The 21,585-nt window shown below is 37.3% G+C and overlaps 4 protein-coding genes across 6 annotated transcripts; 2 read left to right on the top strand and 2 right to left on the bottom strand.

Moving 5' to 3' along the window:
• Positions 1-81: 81 nt before the first annotated feature.
• Positions 82-7,680, bottom strand: bicdl2l (bicaudal-D-related protein 2-like). Of its 2 annotated transcripts, none has more exons than XM_081390832.1 (7): positions 7,546-7,680; positions 6,172-6,749; positions 4,299-4,421; positions 3,929-4,087; positions 2,357-2,430; positions 1,756-1,876; positions 82-1,189 (listed from the first exon to the last, which is right to left on the bottom strand). In XM_081390832.1, exons 2-7 carry the CDS (start codon positions 6,532-6,534, stop codon positions 920-922), a joined length of 1,110 nt encoding a protein of 369 aa, XP_081246958.1. In that variant the 5' UTR covers positions 6,535-6,749; positions 7,546-7,680; the 3' UTR covers positions 82-919. The 2 variants fall into 2 exon arrangements, with proteins under 2 accessions (XP_081246958.1, XP_081246957.1); XM_081390831.1 differs by having other exon boundaries at positions 7,504-7,654.
• Positions 7,649-12,960, top strand: phkg1b (phosphorylase kinase, gamma 1b (muscle)). The gene is made up of 10 exons (XM_081390830.1): positions 7,649-7,851; positions 8,047-8,168; positions 8,316-8,494; positions 8,687-8,741; positions 9,296-9,361; positions 10,031-10,194; positions 10,283-10,373; positions 11,581-11,734; positions 11,836-11,961; positions 12,041-12,960. Exons 2-10 carry the CDS (start codon positions 8,086-8,088, stop codon positions 12,305-12,307), a joined length of 1,185 nt encoding a protein of 394 aa, XP_081246956.1. The 5' UTR covers positions 7,649-7,851; positions 8,047-8,085; the 3' UTR covers positions 12,308-12,960.
• sumf2 (sulfatase modifying factor 2) lies at positions 12,338-16,524 on the bottom strand. 2 transcript variants are annotated; one of them, XM_081390836.1, is made up of 9 exons: positions 16,247-16,524; positions 15,304-15,448; positions 15,056-15,170; positions 14,867-14,911; positions 13,827-13,977; positions 13,672-13,727; positions 13,483-13,567; positions 12,982-13,123; positions 12,338-12,813 (listed from the first exon to the last, which is right to left on the bottom strand). In XM_081390836.1, the coding sequence occupies exons 1-9, from the start codon at positions 16,305-16,307 to the stop codon at positions 12,723-12,725; spliced, it is 891 nt and encodes a 296-aa protein (XP_081246962.1). In that variant the 5' UTR covers positions 16,308-16,524; the 3' UTR covers positions 12,338-12,722. The 2 variants fall into 2 exon arrangements, with proteins under 2 accessions (XP_081246962.1, XP_081246961.1); XM_081390835.1 differs by having other exon boundaries at positions 12,358-12,813; positions 15,304-15,451; positions 16,247-16,472.
• A 474-nt stretch (positions 16,525-16,998) lies between these two features.
• Positions 16,999-21,037, top strand: tmem179bb (transmembrane protein 179Bb). The gene is made up of 5 exons (XM_081390844.1): positions 16,999-17,178; positions 17,818-18,014; positions 18,167-18,304; positions 18,487-18,565; positions 20,751-21,037. The coding sequence occupies exons 1-5, from the start codon at positions 17,074-17,076 to the stop codon at positions 20,904-20,906; spliced, it is 675 nt and encodes a 224-aa protein (XP_081246970.1). The 5' UTR covers positions 16,999-17,073; the 3' UTR covers positions 20,907-21,037.
• Positions 21,038-21,585: the final 548 nt, after the last annotated feature.

Here is a 21,585-nt window from a genome sequence, read left to right as displayed (position 1 = left end):
TACAAGTATTGCTTGTTCCTGTACAGGTACTGTCAGGGCCTTTAAAAGGCTATACTGTTATTATTTTTTTATAATAATTTAGGTCATTCACATTTTTATGGGAAAATGAAGTGGATATGCACAGCAGCAACCATCATGCATATAATAAGTAAGGTGTGTTGGTTACATGCAGGATGGTAAACTTCCTATTTAGTCAGTGAAAACAGATCTTAGTAGTATGCACAGAGTATAAAGATGTTTATACACTCAAATAAATAGACAGTACTTACAATAATGCATTGCACCAACCAAACCAAGAACAGATAAGAGTCACTTACTCTACTGTTCAAACGTTTGGGGTCAGTCAGAAATAATATTCAGTATTAAATTGATCAAAAGTGGCAGTAAAAAACATTTGTTCAACAAAAAATGTTGTTGAACCTTCTATTCCTCGAAGAAAAATGAAAATATTTCAGGTAAACACCAAAATGCTTTCAACATTGATAATAAGAAATGTTTATATTATATTTGAATGATTACACAAAATTATAGAATGAATATAGTAATGCACAGTGATCACTATCAGAAACCACCACAAAATGGACTTTGAGCATAATTTAACCCAATGTGGATTAATAATTAATAAAGTTAACAGCCTTGAATTATATATTATTGTTTCTCTGTCACCTTTATTACCTTTTCTTAACAATAGACCAGATATCACGTCATTCAAAACCTTCTCAGATTCTCAGTCACAACAGTTAACATCACTTCTACAGAGAAAAGCACGTCCAGTTTAATGCGTCATGACATTCTTCATAATATTATTTACATCCTTAAGATTGTCATCTCACTGCGGTGTGGCAATATGATCGAAATCAGCGAACAATCAATGAGATGTGACATCATCCGTACGTTACGTGTCACTGAAACGGCCTCGTCAGTCCAAAGAAACCGTTTGAAAATTGTCCTCTTTGTTGCTCATTTGTGGCTGAGACTCAACAGGTCCCTGTGTAGCGATTTTTCCGCGTCTGAACTTGTCTTTCCATCTCTGAGACGCTGCAGGTGACTGGGGGGTGGCAAAATCAGGTTTTTGAGGGAGGGGCTTATTTGAGCGCCGCAAAGCAGCGAACCCTTTAGGCTTCTTCTGGGCCTGTTCTTCCTGCTGCTGTTTGAGGAGCTGGTGATGAAGAATGGTCTGTACGTCATCCTGTAAGACACATGACAACTGTTTTAAGAACGTCCGTGAGGAAAATCAACATGGCCAAATCACATCAATGAGCGCGTTCAGGGGTTTGCAGGAAAACCAGACAGAGTCCAGATGGCAAAACAGGATTCAGATCCAACAGTCCTGCAGAGATGAAGCCCTAGCAGCTGTTCTCCCAACAGATCACACTTACCCCTCGATTACATTAAATAACATCAATCATATACAGTGTTAGATTATATTAATATTGAAATATGTATTTTTAGGACAACATTGATTTTAGTGCTTTTTTTACTCAGTTAAGCCTATTAAAATTAGAATGACTCTATAATGTTTCAACACTAAAATTCACCTTGTCTGTTGAGGTAAACATGTTTGATTGTCACCACTTTGAAATTAACTAGACCAGATACAAATAAAATATGATTTTTTTTTTATTAATATTGATATTTACTTCCTTTTTTATTCTTTCTTATTTTTGCTTTCATTAAAAAGCAAAAGTAGCAAACTTTTTAGCAATTCGAATTTTGATCAGTAATTAATTGCCATCTGAGTCTGTTTAAACGTACTTTCCAGGCCTCCAGCTCTATGGTCAGTTCTAGTCGACTCTGAACTGCTTCCAGAAGTTGGTTGTTTAGTGTCATCATTTGGTTCTTGCTTTTCAATAGCTCAGTCTCCATTGCTTGTTTTCTGCATTTAAAAAAGAAAAAACACAGTTGTCATGACAGAAATTGAGTGTTTGGCATGGTAATGGGTATGAAAATATTGATATTTGGTCTTGGAAGAATAAAACTGCTACGCTGCTGCTGCAGAGCAAGTACGAAACTTGCTACTGCCGATACATACACGACACACTGCTGTGAGCAAGACATGCTGTTGCTGTACAATATAGCATACATCAAGTACCCATAAAAGATCTATACAGGTTTAGCTGGGGAAGGTGGAGGATTTCTAATTGCCCACTGATACAGCAGGAATCAATCAGCTGTGCCCTATAGAGAATGATGATTGCAAGCAGTTTGAGTTAAGGACCTAGCCAGTGCCATCTAGAGTTTCATGATTATATATACAGTATATATATGATTGTCATCAGATGTATTTATGATAGTATTTCAATGTCTTATTTCATGAAAAAAGTCAAAAATTTGTCAAGTGATCAACTGAACTCACTTTGCAATGGCTTCATCTCTGTCCCATAGAGCTTGCTGTAAAATGGCAGCATCTTCCCCAGACCTCTCCTTTCCCTGTCAATGGCAGTAGATTGGTTTTAAATGGCACATATTATGCTTTTTTTTTTATTATACCTTTCCATTAGTGTGTAATATACAGGGTGGGCCATTTATATGGATACACCGTAATAACATGGGAATGGTTGGTGATATTAAAGTCCAAGATGGGTGGTGACCATGGTGGCCATTTAGAAGTCGGCCATCTTGGATACAACTTTTGTTTTTTCAATAGGAAGAGGGCCATGTGACACATCAAACTTATTGGTAATGTCACAAGAAAAACAATGGTGTGCTTGGTTTCAACGTAACTTTATTCGTTCATGAGTTATTTACAAGTTTCTGACCACTTATAAAATGTGTTCAATGTGCTGCCCATTGTGTTGGATTGTCAATGCAACCCTGTTCTCCCACTCTTCACACACTGATAGCAACACCGCAGGAGAAATGCCAGCACAGGCATCCAGTATCCGTAGTTTCAGGTGCTGCACATCTCGTATCTTCACACCATAGACAATTGCCTTCAGATAACCCCAAAGATAAAAGTCTAAGGGGGTCAGATCGGGAGACCTTGGGGGCCATTCAGTGTGTGAAGAGTGGGAGAACAGGGTTGCATTGACAATCCAACACAATGGGCAGCACATTGAACACATTTTATAAGTGGTCAGAAACTTGTAAATAACTCATGAACGAATAAAGTTACGTTGAAACCAAGCACACCAGTGTTTTTCTTGTGACATTACCAATAAGTTTGATGTGTCACATGGCCCTCTTCCTATTGAAAAAACAAAAGTTGTATCCAAGATGGCCGACTTCTAAATGGCCACCATGGTCACCACCCATCTTGAGGAGTTTGCCCCCTCACATACACTAATGTGCCACAAACAGGACTTTAATATCACCAACCATTCCCATGTTATTACGGTGTATCCATATAAATGGCCCACCCCGTAGATGTTTTGTGCATGAAAACGATCTGCAAAGTTACAAAGCACAAAGTCCAAAGGAAGTTAATCTCTCCAACTCTCTTTGGCGTTTGTAGTCCCGCCATCATTTCAAAATGCTGGCTACTCAATAAACAGTTGGGTAAGTGATTTCGCTATATTGCTGCATTACATTTCTGGCACACACTCTATGTTGCTGGCAAATCAACAACAGACTGTAGCAGTTGACCAATCAGAGAAGACTGGGCTTTTTTGGAAAGGCAGGCTTTAAAGAGATAGGAACAGAGCGTTTCAGGTAGAAGGTGAAAAGAGGTGCTGCATCAATGTAGAGTATAGGAAAAATACATTTTTGGAACTTTAAATCATGTGAATGTATTCTAGCAGACCCCAAAAATGAAATGACAAACTTGTGAACGAGAATAATATGGGCACTTAAAAGATTTTTTGCAATTGTTCTTAAATTTAAGGAGCATGTGAATGGAATGGTTACCAGAGGCCTTACAATGTAGGAATATGCAAATTCAAAAAAGAGGCGTGCCACATATGAGCTGATGGGCGCGGCTAAAGCTCACCTGAGAGTTGTGGTTAAGGGCGAGACTACGGGCCACCTTCTTCAGCTGAAGCAATGCAGTGTCTAAAGTGTTGGCCTGGGACGGCTGACTGACTTCAGCTGCTTCCAAGTCTGTCAGAGGAAGTAGCAGCTTCACAACAGACTGAACCTCCTCTGCCACCTGACACACCGCAAAAACAATGAACATGCAATTATGACAAACCCTGATTGCATAAATTAAATCATAATCCAGTCTGTTAGAAGCTGCCTTCACTTATATGAGGGTGTTGTCAAAGAATATTTACAATTGTGGCATGGCAAAGTTGAAAAGAAAAAGTTAAGGGCAAGGCCTATATGAGACAGAAAGTTCATTTAAAAGCATGCAGACTCACCCGCTGTCTGTTTTCACTCCAGCCAGGTCCGCTTTCATTTTGTTGTTCCAGTCTATCCACCTGAGCCTTGAGCCTCAGACTGCGCTGGCGAGATAATGCCACCTCCCTTTTCACTTGTTTCAGCTGTAGCCATAGAGAGAGCATTGAATGAGCACAACATGCATGCTTCTTTTGTTCATACAGCTACACTTGTGTGCATGTGTAAATCCACTCAGAATGATATCAGACTGACACATCTGCAAGCATAATCACATTATGTTCTTGTCTCCTTTATAACCTTGCTATTCTGGATTTTCAGGAGAATGAGACCAATGGAATCTTGCCATTCCGGTGAAACTAGCAGGAAACATTCAGAACCAAATCTGAGAATCGGAGAATCTGACCATGTAGTGATTTGACTGCTGAAAAATGTTTTTTTTTTTACAAATTTTACACAGCAAGAAGAAAATTACTGTCTATGAAACACAACAACTAAAAGAAAAAGTCTTGCTATATCAGTGCAAGTAAAAGTTGTTAGGTTAGTTACAGTTGATAAAGGTATGGAGAGAATTGAACATTTAAGCTCACATGTAGTCATTTTATAGCTTTATCTATTGATTCTAAAGCATATTTATATTAACTTTTATATATTTATTCCTTTAAACTGTGCGTAACAACAATTGATAAGCTAAAATTGTACATGTGTGATCAATTAATAATTACATAATATCTAAATAATACAAAATTATTATTCTAAATAAGCGTTACTAAAATCGAGACGATTTTGTCTTTAAAAATCGTTTGCTATGAAGTGGTCTTTAATTTGGAGTAGAAACAGGGGGAGTGACTTTATCGCATCAAACATGTGTCACTTTGCTCACAGCTGATTGGTCCAAGTTCAGTTTGCAACCTCTAACCTGGAACATAACCTGCCCCGGACCAGGTTAGTTGAGCGTAAATTACTATGGCGATGACCAAATGCTAAAATGCTAAAAATGCGATGCTAAAAGCCAAACCATTTTCATGGTGCCTAAAACCCAGGGTTGACAAACATATCTGGCTAGCCACCTAAACCGGCTTCACGGTATAGGCCCCTGGTCCTCTCTTGGATCTTGTCCTTTTGTTGCTTGTTTACTTCTTCAATTTACAATATCTCAAAATGAACAATACTTCTGATGATTTTTATGTTCATATGTGCTCCTATGTCAAATACTTTGTTTTTTACGTCATAATAACCAAATAAAAACAAGTATTTAATGCTTTACATTAAGCTATACTCTAAAAAAAAACTGCCGTAAAATTTTAAGTATAATCAACTTAGATGTTTAAGTCATATCAACTTAAATTATATTAAATTGATTTTAAAACCAGTTGAATCTAGTAAAACTTAAAGTTTAAGCAATGTAAAAACATGTTGTCATAAATTATTGATCATATAATTTTTGCAGTGTAGTGAAAGCTGATTTGAAAAGTGATTTGTTATGAAAAAAAAAGAAAAAAAAAAAAAGAATTACAGGCTACACAGCATGAATGAAGAAAGTAAGTTTTGTATTTCTTATAGAGTCTGGTGAGGATATTCCAAACTGTCAAATTGTTTCAAATTTAACATCTCAAAATACTTTAAAATGAGGGGGAAAAAATAATTACAGAGATATACTCTTAAGGATTTATAGACTTTGGGTAAGGGATAATTCTGTCAAATATAACTTTTTTAACGCTTTAAATTTAGGAAATAATAATTAAAGAGATACAATAAAAAATATATGTAAATCCCCTTTTCTTTAGAATAACATACGGGACAGAAATCACAATTGTTGCTCAGATTTCCTTTTGTTCCGAATTGTGTTCACTGATTGCGAATCACTGTAGCCTACTCATAATAAGCACGACTCACCGTGGCAGACACCGGGCTGGACACTCGTCTGCGAAGTGGGCTTCCACTCCGGAGCAGATCCGGTAACACTTCATCTATGTATGACCGAGGGGGCTTTGGGGCCCCGTCCGGGTCAGAATGCTCAGCTTGGTCTGTCTCAACTGTATCATCACTGTTGCCATCCGCTGTCAGCGGTTCTAGTAACTCATCCAGTGTGGACAGTGGTGAACTGTTAGACTCTCTGTCCATGTTAGTGTCGTGACTTGAAATCGAATCCTTTTCTTCAGTTAATCGTTTGTGCACTTCCTCAGTGGTGAGAGGAGATTCCATGAGGTCCTTGATTGTGAGTAAAGTTACTTGTGAACCTCTCGTATAGGTCTCCATTATCTTCTAAAAGCTAAGCAGCATGTTCTTATTATGGGAGAGACGACTGAAACCGAGAGAGAATGCCTTCAAACCAGTTTGTCCTGCTTTTTGGCGCTCAGAAATGTCACGTGTGCGCCAACAATCCTCACCGGGTTCGACATCACAGAGGGTTTTGTAACCTTTACGCAGATTAATATAAACATGACGAGATGCTTGTGCGTGTTCAGGCACGTCTGTGGAAGAATAATAACACCCCTTGATTATGTTAAGCTTTGATCAACACACTTAGACTATCATAGCCTATCATTAAGCTTCCTTAAGAGAAATGTGAGAGCGAGAGAAAGAAATTGCGTGCATATTATAAAGGCTAAATGTAATGTTGTTAACATTATCAGATATGTCTAAAGTAAACAAATGGGCACAAGCTGTTCCATTTGGCTATGCCCGCACCCTTACTCAAATAACAGCTGGTCTATTTATAAAGCCTATGGGAACTCCGACTCGTTTCCCGAATCGGTTCTTTTGAATAGTTTGAATCGAACCAAAAAAAAAAAAAAACGATTCAGTGATTCTTTTACGTAATATTCCCTAAAAAGTAGGCCTACCTCAATATATAATAGCGGTTTTTTATTATTTTTTTATAAAGGTCGATGTGTTTCCGTGATTCACCAAATAAAAATTAGAACTTTGATTTATTTAGGCTCCGCTCTGAGCTATTTCCAAAAACAGTTAAATATTCTGTCAAATCTAACATTGCAATGCAATTTTATAATCTATTAAAAATATATAATATAAAAATGTAAAGATATTAAAATCCTTGAACAGAACATAAGTCGGAAATTTTAAACACTTGTTACGTTATTAGCCTAGCCTATGTCTGGGAGAGTATTAATCCAAAATAGTCTGGTTCTATGTAACATTTCAAAACAAAAATTAGGAAAAAATAGGAATAAAACTAAAACTATAGACTATAGGCTATAGACTAACCTTTGAACAGAACCGTTTAAACAACAACTATCCATTTCTTACAGAGTCTGGGATAGGGATGTAGGCCTATCTGGATCTGGCTGAATCCGTTGGGAGCTACGATTGGCGAAAGAAATGTTCAGACCGAGAACCGGTTCGACTGATTCATTGAAATGATCTGACTCAGAAGAACGATTCATTAACGAAACAGACATCGCTAATTTATAGCCAACGCTTATGGACAGAGAGCTGGTGCACTATCAAGGTTGTGTAAAGTATTTTGTTTTTTTGTGGTGCTGAGAAGTATGTACGAGCAAAAGAGCGAGTTGCAACTCGCGCCATAAACACTGAAGGGCGAACCGCTATTAGGTGAGTGAACTCAGCCATTCAAGAATAGAATGTGCTGTTTTGCTTTCTAAAATAACAAAAACTCATTACGAATTATGAAAAAAAATAAATAATAATAATATTAAAAATCGTTATGAAATACACACTCAAACAATTTGACCCTTGACAAAGTTAAACATGGATTAATGTGTTTGTGTGTGTGATCAACTTTAAAAGGACAAAGCATTTGAAGTACTGGATTTCTGAATCGTCAGAATGACAAAAGAGGAGGAAAACCCTGAATGGGTTGGTGGTCAGGAATTTTATGACAAATATGAACCAAAGGAGATCTTAGGAAGGTAAGTGTCACTAATCTTGATGAAGTTTGTGTCTGGAAAAAGTGGCATAAGCATATAAAATAATAACAATAACAATGAAATTCTTACCTTAAAATATAATTAGCCTACATATCATTCCTGAATTTATCTCAATGTATTTTCTCCTAGAGGTGTGAGCAGTGTGGTTCGCCGATGTGTGGACAAACAGACTTCCCAGGAATATGCAGTAAAGATCATAGACATCACACCATCAGACAAAATGACACCTCAAGAAATACTAGAAATCCAGCAGGCCACTGTGAAAGAGATCGACATTCTCCGAAAAGTGTCTGGACAAAAAAACATAAGTATGACTGTCCAGTGGAAGTTCCTCTTGATCCCTCAGAGACTTTTACAATACATAATATACTACCAAATATAACCTAATGGTGCTATAAAACAGAAAATCATATATCTTTTAATTTATTACTTTTTTAAGGCTATTTTGGTTCTGCAAGAACAACAACAACAACAAATAGGATGTCTTTTTTTCCCCATAGTTCAACTGAAGGATTGCTTTGAATCAAAGGCCTTCTTCTTTTTGGTATTTGATCTGTAAGTATGGCACACACCATCTCTCATGTCCGTGTCTCACTGTTGTTTGTGGTCACACACCCTTATATAGAGACCCAAGCTATATCTAGGGACTGAAATATTATAGACTTGAGCCAGTATGAAACAAACCTAGCAAACTTTTTGAAATGTCATAGCAAACACCCACAAAACTATAGAATTGTGGTTGCAATTTTTGCACAGGTTTACAGCAGAAAATGGCAGCATATTAATTGTTGTGTTATTTACAAGTTTGCTCCCTATTCAGATTCCTAAATGTTCCCTGTGGAGATTATCTGTTGGTTGACACTGCTGCATACAGATAGGACACTGCCTATTCTAAGAGCCCACAACAAACTCATTGCCAAGACGAGACTGTTTCTGCCAAACGCCCGACTCTCAAAACAAGCATGTGCACAATATCACCCCTAATTCCTTCCTTTGTCCAGACACTTATATTTTGAACAGATGCAGTTAGTTTTTCTTTTCTTTCGTCATTTTATAGGCCTTGACATTACTGTTTTGTTGATGTTTAAAGATGAATGTTGTTTTAACAGGATGAAGAGAGGAGAACTCTTCGATTACCTCACAGACAAAGTCACCCTAAGTGAGAAAGAGACACGGTCAGCTCCCTTGAATAATCCAATTGTGGATTGTATTTAAGCAAATAAATCCTATGCTAAAAAGGAGATTATATAATCAAATGCTTTAAGCTGTTGCCAACAACAACAGTGCATCTTGATGGGTTTAAAGTTAGTTATGTCACACTTATGAATGTACCGTAGTGTTTTTATACTTCTATGAATTTCCTCATACACTACCATTCAAAAGTTTAATGTTTTAGAAAAATGTATACTTTTATTCAGCAAAGATGCTTTCATTTGATCAAAAGTGACCATAAAGATATTTATAATGTTACAAAAACATGCTGTTGCTTCTTAAAAAAATATTAAGCAGTACAACTGTTTTCAACATTGGAAATAATAATGTTTCTTGAGCAGCAAATCAGCATATTAGAATAATTTCTGAAGGATCATGTGACACTGAAGATTGTAATGATGTAAAATGATGCCATCACATGAATAAAATACACTTTAAAATATAATTTTAAATTTTAAATTGTGATAATAATTAACTGTATTTTTGATCAAATAAATGCAGCCTTGTTGAGCACTTTTGAACAGAAATGTACAGTATATTACAACTTTAATCCACTGTAGCTGTTGTATTATCCTTAGAGATACGATCTTGATTATTGCCACTCAGTTTTCTCTTCTCTCACTCTTTGATAGAAAGATCATGCGAGCTCTTCTGGAGGTGGTTGAGTATCTTCATTCCCACAATATCGTCCATCGTGACCTGAAACCAGAAAACATTCTGTTAGATGATGATGTGAATATCAAACTCACTGACTTTGGTTTCTCGATCCAGATTGAGCATGGACAAAGACTGAATGGTGAGTTCTTATGAACACCTTTAAATATAAGCATTCGGACTGCAGATATTGTAGTTTAGAAGCACCTGCCTCTGTTTCACTCCTATAGAAGTTTGTGGAACACCAGGTTACTTGGCTCCAGAAATCATTGAGTGCTCCATGGATCCCAAACACGCTGGCTATGGAACTGCTGTTGACCTGTAAGCACATAAAATAGTATGCATCAATGATATTTTAGTATTATTTACATACTATTAGTATTAATTCTTTTAAATGAGCTTTTATTGTTCATTTCAAAGGGTTAGTTCACCCAAAAATTACATTTATTTCATTAATCACTCACTCTCATGTCGTTCCAAGCCCATAAGACCTTCATAAGACCTTCGCCAACATTTAAAAAAAAATCATGTAATATTTATATATTTTTCATCTTTTTTAATTAACAAAAATGCTTTAGAACACTTAGTTTTAGTTAACAACACTGGTGTGCATAAACCAAGCTTAAAGGGGGGGTGAAATGCTATTTCATGCATACTGAGTTTTTTACTCTGTTAAAGAGTTGGATTCCCATGCAAAACATGGACAACGTTTCAAAAATTAAATTGTACGTTTGAAGGAGTATTTCTGTTCCAAAAATTCTCCTTCCGGTTTGTCACAAGTTTCAGATGTAGCGGAATTTCCTTATATGGGTCCTAAGGGCACTTCTCCGGAAGGACGCGGGCGCGTGCGCGCAACCGTAGACCAGAGCGAGAGAGCGAAAGCAGTACGCCCATCAAAGCGCTCTGCTCGGCTTTAGGGAAGTCAATGTCACCAAAGAAGTGGGTTTTTGGTTGCCAGGGCAAGACAACCCTGCACAGATTCCTAAAGAACCCAGCGCTAAGGGACCAGTGGATGGAGTTTGTTTTTTCAGAGCATCATCGGAGGTTGTGCAAGACTGTTTGTTCCCTGCATTTCGACGATGCTTGTTTTATAAACAAAGCCCAGATCGACGGATTTGCAGATCGTCTAATGCTTAAGGATCGAGCAGTCACAATGATAAAGGTTCGCGGTCGTGCGTTGGAACCGGGCGGTGAGTAAAACTGTTGAGCAAATGTCTCTGTGTGTTGTTAGCTCGGCGCGTTAGCACAGCTTTAGCTTCGCCCACACGGCCCGCCTTCAGCCGCTCGTTTTTTTTCCGGAAAGACTCGGTACAGCCTATCTTTCTTTTATAAATATAATAAAACTAAAGACTTTTTGGAGATATGAAGGATGCAATACTACTCTATAGGTACTCAAGATTAACAGGAGATTGAGTGAAAATGAGCATTTCACCCCCCCTTTAAACACATGAACTTCCTGGCAGTGACAGTGAACCAGAAGAAAATGAATTGATTCTTACATAACCTTCTTCTGTCTTCTCTTGTGTAGATGGAGCACTGGCGTGATCTTGTACACTCTTCTGGCTGGATCTCCACCGTTCTGGCACAGGAAACAAATGCTGATGCTTCGAATGATTCTTGCTGGGAAATATGAATTCAGCTCTCCGGAGTGGGACGACCGCTCAGACACTGTCAAAGACTTGGTGTGTGTTGCTTGTTTTAATTCGTTGTGGTCCCGTTTGTCTTGCTGACAACCAGCTTTGAAAGAACTTCAAAAAAAGTCAACTTGTTTTCTTCCCAGTAGATTTCCAGATTATTAGTTGTGGACCCGCAACTTCGCTATACAGCTACAGAAGCCCTCAATCACCCCTTCTTCCAACAGTACAGGGCTGCAGAAGTTCGCCATTTCAGCCCTTACAGGAAGTTCAAGGTAAAGAGCAAATGTTCTAGATGATTCTTCTTAAAAAGCGATGACTTTGAGGTTTTCATTGTCACCCTACACATTGCAGGTTATTTCTATGACCGTACTTGCCGCCATGCGCATCTACTGCAACTACCGTCGTGCCAAACCTGTGACCAAGGAAGTGATCTGCAGCGACCCGTACGCCATCAAACCTCTACGCAAAATGATTGACGCATGTGCCTTTAAGATCTACGGCCACTGGGTGAAGAAAGGGCAAACTCAGAACAGGGCAGCTTTATTTGAGAACACTCCAAAAGTCATTCTGCTCTCTATTGCAGCTGAGGAGATGGAGGTAGCACACAGGACTTGGTGAGGGTTCATCATCTCCAGTTACTACTAGATACCACAATTTACCTCAAGATCATGTTGATAATGGTCCAAAAATAGACCTTTATTGCTATGACAGCATATCAGACCCTCTTATTTACACAGTGAAAAGGAAACAAGTAAATTATCCTCCGGAGGCCTTTTATTTTCTTTTAAATGCTAAAAAAGCCTAACCAATAAAAATGTATGGTATCATTTAATACAACTGCATTTCAATTCAATTACATGGTTTAAATTGTATATCTAAATGGTTTTAATGATTAGAGAATCATTTCACAGTATTTTGTGGGAAAAAAAGCAGATATAACACTGAATTACAGAAGTTTATGTCTCCACGGGAGAAATGTAGTATCAATCCCATAATGCACCACTGGCATCAATTAGTCTTGAACATTTGGCCCTTAAAGCTCAGTCCTTTTCTGTTTTGCATTTGAGCTCATTGCACAGCGGAAGCCCAGGTTATCAGAGGCTGAATCTGGTGTGTTTCCCATCCTGCATGTGAGAACATAAAATACACATTTTGTTCATCATATTCTCAGAAATTGCTTTGGACAAAAGCTTTAGCAATTGTTGATGGACCTTGCTTGGTATCAACTGGAAGTGTTACAAGAAGCACTAATAAAAGCTGACTTTCAGTAATATGCATATAGCATGACTGACCTAGTGGTGACACGAGCTCTGTGATTGGCTGAGCCATCGGCAGTGTCAATCCAGGATGCTCCACGCAGGACGTACATGGTCTGAGCACCAGGAAAATTTGACGAGGTCCACTCCCAGACATTACCTAGCATGTCATATAGTCCTGGCAAAAGGTGGGATATTATTCTTAAAATTCAGAACAATATTTAGAGAATTACAATATAGTTCAAAAGTTTGGGGTAAGTAGGATTTTTTTTTTTTGTTGTTATAAAAGATTTCTATTTCAAATAAATGCTGCTCTTCTGAACTTTTTATTCATCAAAGAATCCTGAAAAAAAAAAAAAATGTATCACAGTTTCCACAAACATTTTAAGCAGCACAACTGTTGGTGAGCTTTAAAAAAATGTACCAGCCCCAAACCTTTAAACATTTAGTTAGATTTTTTTCCTAGGTAGCTTGTTGTTGATAATATGTGACGCACCAGAAAGTGTAACAGCTCATGTGCCTTGTGTCGTACCCTACCATAGTTATTCTGTGGAGGATAGGCAGTTACAGGAGCTACACCATGATAGCCGTCTTCTCTGGTGTCCCCATCCGGAAACAGGCCCTTTTGTACAAAGAGTTTGCAATTTACCAACAGGCTAAGGACTTCAGAACTTACAAATATACACTTCTCCTTTAAGAGATGGCCAAGAAAATCCCTCAACTGACCTGCCAGAGGTTAGTCCGGTTCAGCAAAAACTTGTTGCCCCATGGGTATGTCCTGCCTGAAATACACATGTGCTGGCTATGAAGGTTGCGGTACATAAAATGATGCATGACAAGAATAAGAATAAGAAAGCAGGCTCAAGGCTTTTTTGGCTTGCCTTCTAGACCCCCACGCGCGGCCATTTCCCACTCTTCCTCAGTTGGCAGCCTTTTCTTCTTCCACTGACAGTAGGCTTGGGCATCATTCCAGCTGACCTGCACCACAGGGGATTCCAGTCTGCCCTTGATACCAGAGCCTGGTCCTGCTGGCTGCACACATTAAAACCAGAGATCTCAGACATTCATAAAGTCTAAATTAATTCATTAATAAACAATAAATACATTTATCTTTATTAAATGTGACATTGAGGAAAATGTCTGTGAAGATATTATCAAACTACGCTTGAATATCACAAAGAAATGCAATTTAATATCGTACATAGAACTTACAGTATATGTCTGCAAATAAAATATAGCTGAATAAATACTACTTTTACTGTATCATCTCCCCAGTGTCTTAAATGCAACAACAGTATCGGAACATTCTTTCATTGTCTCTGGGAATCCCCTTTGGTTGCTTATTTTTGGAATGGTGTTTGTGATAAACTATCTAATATCTATAATATGTATCAGAAGGTTACAGCCTCCTCAATCATGTGCTTGCTGGGTGTACTGCCCTCCTCCTTTTTGGAATACTCAGATGTCTTTAAAACCTTACTGATGTTAGGGAGGAAATGAATTATGAATAAATGGGTTGGTCCTGAACCAGAACTTATTAAGGACTGGATAATCCTGATTAAAGAAACTATACTTCTGGAAAAGATTGTATATATGTTTATATTGTTATAAGTCTACTATGTGTCCTGAAATGCTTCTTTTCTTTTCACTTATTCACTTACTTATTTTTTTAAACATCGTATATTGTTAATGCTCCATTTATTCATTACTGTTTATGCTGATTGATTATTTAGAAAAATAATTTCTTTATCCTTTTTTACATTTTTATTAACAAATTAATAAATTATTATTTTATTTATCAATCAATCAATGACAATAAAAAAATTATATATTAACCCATACTGGTCGACAACTAATTTAAGTTGTTTAAAGTATTTCAAAAGTCTTGTGAATTACATGCATATAGAATGTTAACTGTCACCTGTCTCCAGAACACTTTCTCGACTGGTAACCACCAAGGCGCAGACTAGGAAAGAGGAATGGGGTCATTTTCAAGGGAATAGAGGGTAAAAGAGAAAATATAGTACAAAAGACAGTGTTTAGGAAATGGAAAGGAAATTCCCATTTAAACACTTTGAAAAAACGTTACGCTCCTGCTGTGGGTTCATACCTCAATTTTCTGAGTGACCTTACTTTTCAGTTCATCTGAGACAAAATCCTGGAACACAAAACTCCAACCAAACGTTTCAGCCTCTGTTTTATATTTCTGCAATCTGACGAATTCCCTGGAAAAAACGGAAGTGATTATAGGAGGCCAGTAAATAGACACACAAGCGGTGTATATTTGGGCATCATATGGTGCATTCCTAAACAAGGCTGCTCACTAGGTTTTGAGCCAATATCTTCAATGGCAAGTACCTGAAGTCAGAGTTAGTGACAGGATATTTGTCCATCTGAAACGGCCGGAGAGTCACAGCTCGTGTCGGTGATTCCCCATCTCTCCCATCAGCGGCACTGGTTCCCATCATCATTGTTCCGCCAGGAATAAACACCATCTCATCGTCTGCTAAAACAATTCAATCTTAAACAAGTGTCTACTTACAGCAGATGCTCGGTCCACTCGATTTTCATTGAAATATCACAGATGAATGTTTCAAATATAAGAACCTTTATGTCACAATATATTTTAACTGTTTTTTTTTTTTTTTTTTTTTTTTGTTAAATGAAAGTCACAGGAAAACCATATTGGAAACTTTTCACCATGTTTTTTTAATTCATTTTGCTACTTAAATGTATTTTATGTACTGATGTAGTTTCATTGTACACTTGCCCCAGACCCAAAAATATTAGCAAAAATATTATTTATCATCTGAATGAAATTATTATTACCTACTTTAATATTTCAGTAGATATTGTAAAAAATTTATGTATGTGTGTGTGTGTGTGTGTGTGTGTGTGTGTGTGTGTGTGTGTGTGTGTGTGTGTGTGTGTGTATATATATATTATGAACATAAATCACACCCCTCATTTGTGGTGTTGTCATTACAACCAACAGATTTGTTAAATTTCTAAAAAGTTTGTACTTTTTAATCAAAATGACAGTCAGTGCAGAGCTGGAGATGAAATGTGAGGCATGATGCGTGAAAATAAAAAATATATATGACAGAATACCTTTATTGAGCTTGAGCAGTGTAATTTTGTGTCATTGGATACATAAAATGTCAGCAATTAAAACTCCTTATTTTTTATGACAGTGAGGGGTAATACCACGTTACAGTTTTAACGTAGTAACAATAAATTATGTTAGTATAAAGTTTGTAAGCAAAGTAATAAAAAAGCTGATTTTGGGGCTTCCTCCTACCTGCTGCACTGGACATAGTGCACAATAATACGAGATATAAGGTCTCCAAAAAGATCATCATGATAAATAAAGGCACGTGATGGGCAGATTAGGTCCAGGGTCTGATTTATCAAACTAAAAACACAACAAGCACACTAGAGTTCTTCTTAAATCATGAATAATGTGGTCAACAACGACACTGAGGTTCAGTCATTCGGTTTCACTCTGCTGACTGTCACTGAATCTCGTTGAAAAGTGTTTATCGCCACCTATTGGTTTGGAGAAAGACGTATCGAGTCGCACTGTATTTCCCTCTCCATTGTTATCACTGATTTCAGTTTTGTCACAGTCTTGTCACACTTATTGCTCAGCTATTATTAATATAAGTAACCTTCTTTTCACTCTAATAATCAACAAAGTAGGCCTTCTATAGTATCATTAGTATAATGAGGGTCACAGAAATGGAGATGCAAATTCTCATAAATATGTATCTCATTTCTCCTCGCCTACAGGACAATTTAAGTAAAAAGTGTCAGCTTAACTTGTCATCCTAAGCAGATATTGATATATCTGATATTCATAATATCTTAAAATGAGGTGTTTTGTGAGTAAATGTTGATTCATGACCATATGCTTCAGGCTGGCTGAATGTTTTGTCTGAGCTTGTCTTGAATGCAGTCTTGTGTTACCTCATAGCAATGCTGTGAAATTGTCTGACCCAATTGTCAAGAATCATTGTGAAAAGCAACATTGTTGTGAGCACAGGACATGCTCTAGCCACAGCAGTTTGAAGAGCGCATGAACGAGGCATTCGACTGCTGGACTCCGTGAGACAGTGACCGTGAGAGATGTTCATGATGGGACTACCCTGGCTGCTAGTTTTGGAGCTGGTCCTTTACGCTGGTTGTTTCATCTGTGGGGTGATAGCTGCCGCCTGGATGACACTCACTCAGGTAACACCAATTTATCATCTACACAAATTAATGTCTGATCATTGCTAAGTTGTGGACAATGAAAGTATAAAATGATTAAGAAAACTAAATGGGGAAATGTGATTTACTATAAGTTGGTGTCTGATCTGAGTTCAGAGTTTTAAGTAGTAAAATGATCATGGCTAAAGTTTTGCATGCATATTTATTTGTATGCTTTTGTTATACACCATTCAGTCCGATGTTAAAATGTACTGATACATAATGCATGATCATTGAGCATGTTGGAATGTTTATTGAAGTGGCCACTATTTTCTTGCCATTTTGGGAAGATGAATACATTTTTAAATAAATGCCAATAGGCTGCATCTATTGGTATCCATAATTATTTTGAAATATATGTCAATTATATGTGCAATAAAATATATAATATTCAATGTTGATGATCCCAGGTCAGACTCTCTGAGCTATCACCATGTAATCAGCCACCTCTCGCACCATATTATGGCTTATTAGAGTCATATGATAAGGGACAAAAGCTGTTATCACAGCACTTTCCTGTGTGGCACAGAGATACAAATCTTGTACATAGTTTGTGAAAGAGACCCCTTGATGTCCCTTGCTACTGTGTTTCCTGATGATTTTTATTGTTTGTCTTTATAGGGCCACTTTGATGGACGGTGCATCCTCTATGGAAGTGTTCATTATAACACATCTGGCCAGGCTCTGACCGTGGAAGGCTCCAGTTCTCCTTCTCTCTGCTATTTTGTGTCAGCCATCGCCGTGTGCATGGCTATTTACTGCTTTTCCCTTATTCTTTACTGGATCTATGTCAGCTGTGTGGATGAGGATGTGAGAAGGTGAATGTATCGACCTTCAGATTTGTCCTATTTCTTTTAGATGTTTGTTTCACATTCCCCTTTCTTTTATTCATGCAGGTAGGATTCATCAGTTATATTAACATTGTTGTTTTTACCTTCTTGTGTCTGGAAATGTTTGCACGCATACGCAGGGGGACTGTTTCTCTCAACGTGTCTCTGGGAGTCTGTGGCCTACTTCTGTTTTTTCTCTTGGTGTCAGGATGTATTCTCAAGATCGGTCGGGACAGCCTGTGTTTCTCTGTCCTTCACAATGTTCCTTCCATTACCAGGTGATTTCAACTTTCTTCTTTCCACATTACTCTGTGTGTGTGACTTTTGTTAAGAACCATACTCCACAGTGCTTCATAGTTCTCACCTGATATGGTTGCTATAGTATATAGCCCCTAAAGGGACACAATGATGAAAAAATTATATTTTGATGTGCACTGGTGGAAATATGTTTTTGTTTTAGTTGTGAAGATGCAGAGAATAAGACATGGGCTCATCCATACACTGGAAATCAGTTCTACGCAGGACTGTACAGTACTGAGGTTAGTACTTTGGTTATTTTTCATAAGGTTATCACCCTCATGGTGGTTGCTATGTTGAGAGCACATGACTTGTCAAAAAGAGCTTCAATTCTGTCAATGTTCTTGAGTAGAAAGTAGTAACGTCAGTCAGGGGATGATTTTGGTTGGAAATGAAAGTCGGGTTGACGTCAGAACCCGACTGATGTTGGTTTCTGACGTCAACCCGATTTTCATTTTCAACCACAATACAACGTCTTTCCAAAGTTGGAGATTAATGTCAATTTGGCGTTGGATTCTGACATCAACCTGATTTTCATTTGATCTTCTAAATGCGAATGTTCTCATTGTTTTGGAGCACACTAGCTTATAGACAACAGTAAGGCTAACATATTCATACTAAATGCCCAAAAACTTTAAATAGGGCACTATTTGAGGGAACAGCCATTTGGGTTTCCGAATTTCCGAAACCATTGTGGATGTTATTGAGTGCACTTATTCAATCTCACATTTAATCCCACTACTGGAACTGTGTTCTAGAAACAAATTTGATATTGATATGAGGGTAGGCAGGCATAGATTCAGAGGCATAAGGTACTGTAAGTATTACATACAACAATGCAACAATAATAAAACAATGCATTGACATTTACTTTTGATACTTAAATACTTTTAAAAACAAGTACTTCTGTACTTTTACTTAAGTAAAAATCAATCTTTACAACTTTTACCTGTAACGAAGTAATATTTGACTAGTAGTATCTGTACTTTCACTCAAGTATGGAAGTTGTGTACTTTGTCCACCTCTGATCTTGTTAACCCCCATTATCAAACACTTTCAGTTGCAAAATAATTTAATTATGGGTGACAAATACACCTGTGAATAGGCCTCTATAACCGAAACCTTTTACAGCTCTGGAAAAAATTAAGAGACCACTGCAAAAGTAGCAGTTTCTCAGGATTTACTATTTAAAGTGTTTGGGTAAAAATTTACATTTTGTTTTATTTTATAAGCTACTGACGACATTTCTGCCAAATTTCAAGTATTTGTAGAAAATGACAACTGGTCAAACTAACAAAAATGAAGTTTTCAGACCTTGAATAATGCAAAGAAAATAATATTCCAAAAGTTAATATTTTTAAACAACACAATACCAATGTTTTAACTTAGGAAAAGATCAGAAATCTTTATTTGGTGGAATAACCCTGATTTCCAATTACAGCTTTCATGCATCATGCTCTCTACCAGTCTTTCACATTGATGTTTGGTGACTTTTTGCCACTCCTGGTGCAAAAATTCAAGAAGCTCGCCTTTGTTTGATGGCTTTGTCTTTGTGAAGGATGCGTGACTCAAGCCACGTACAAGGTTATCCTGAAAGAAAACTTGCTTTCCTCTGCTAACAATGTTCCCCAACTCAAAGGATTGGTTTTCCTGGAGGACAATGCTAAAAACATGACATCTTTTTTGTTATTTTGACCAGTTGTCATTTTCTGCAAATACTAAATGACAATGTTTTTACTTGAACAATAATGGTGATTTTATTCAAACACATACATTTAAAGGGATAGTTCACCCAAAAATGAAAATTCTGTCAGTAATTACTCACCCTCATGTTGTTCCAACCCCGTAAGACCTTCGTTCATCTTCGGAACACAAATTAAGATATTTTTGATTAAATCTGAGAGTTGTCTCACTCCTCCATAGGCTTCTAAGGGACTGAAACTTGCTGGCCCAGAAAATGTATTAAAGATATCGTTAATATAGTCCAAGTGACTCTAGTGGCTCAATTTTAAGTTTATAAAGCGACGAGAATACTTTTTGTGCGCAAAAACAAACAAAAATAACGACTTTATTCCACTTTTCATTTCCTTCTCTCTGGGCCTCGGGTCTTTTCACGTAGCGTTTAAGCGTAGCGCGTCTGTGTTGCACGTTGGAACAACATGAGGGTGAGTAATTACTGACAGAATTTTCATTTTTGGGTGAACTAACCCTTTAAATACTATATCTAGTGGAACTGCTAATTTTGCCATGGTCTCTCAATTTTTTCCACATGATGCTGCATTCACACCAATAGGTGTCAGTACATGCTTAGTGAACCTTAGTGTTTCTTCATTCACACAAAATCAGTTTTTATTTGTATGACATACAGTGGAAATAAATCTCTTCTGTTTATTGAGCACCACCCCCTTCTGTTTCTCTCCTCCACAGAGGTCAATGTGGGTAAGCTTCTTCTTCTGGGTGTTGATAACGGCCGTGGTGGTCATACAGAGACGCCAGAGCTCAAGGTTGAAGGTTTGGGGTAATGATGAGTGGAGCCGTGCTGAGACGGAGCCCTTCCTCCATCGCCCATCCCAACCAAGATAAATCACCAGAGACCATCATCACATGAGCTATGAAGTATCATGCAGAGTTTGGAACATTCAGTTATGTCGGAACACGAGCAGTAACAAAATACTTCATATTTTTGTGGCAACACTTGAATTTGTATTTAATTATTCACATAAATAGTACTTTGATGTGGTAGCAACAATAATATACACAAAGTTTAAAGATATGTCCAGAGAGCCAATAGACATGTCTAAGAACATGTAATTGGACATGATGGATATAAGACAAGTCAATCAACCATTAGTGCAAAATAAAGTAGCCTGAATAATCAGGAAAGTAATCCTCAAAATGAACAAGGGGTCTCTTCTATACCCTGAAGGGGTTTTATCCTGTTTACTACATGGATATTTAGCAAATAAATAAATAAATGAAATAAAATTTTAATTTGAGTTGAAATTATGTTGAAATTGAGTGCAGTGCTGAGTGCTATGAGAGATATAAAAGTAGCACGGCTTTGTATGAAATCGCTTGCCTTGAACAAGTCAATAATAATTTTATATACATATATAATTATTAGTGTATATATAAACATGAATTTTTTGTTATCGAAATTAATGTAGCCTATAACTTTGATGAAAGGTTTTGATCCACTTCAAATGTTGACTACTATCTAGGCTATATACTGTAGCCTATATATCATACAGTCATACAGTGA

The sequence above is a fragment of the Scardinius erythrophthalmus genome (assembly GCF_964197995.2).
Source record: "Scardinius erythrophthalmus genome assembly, chromosome: 17".
Taxonomy (NCBI): Eukaryota; Metazoa; Chordata; class Actinopteri; order Cypriniformes; family Leuciscidae; genus Scardinius; species Scardinius erythrophthalmus.
Note: the sequence above shows the minus strand (reverse complement) of the source record. Positions and strands in the feature narration are given on the sequence as shown.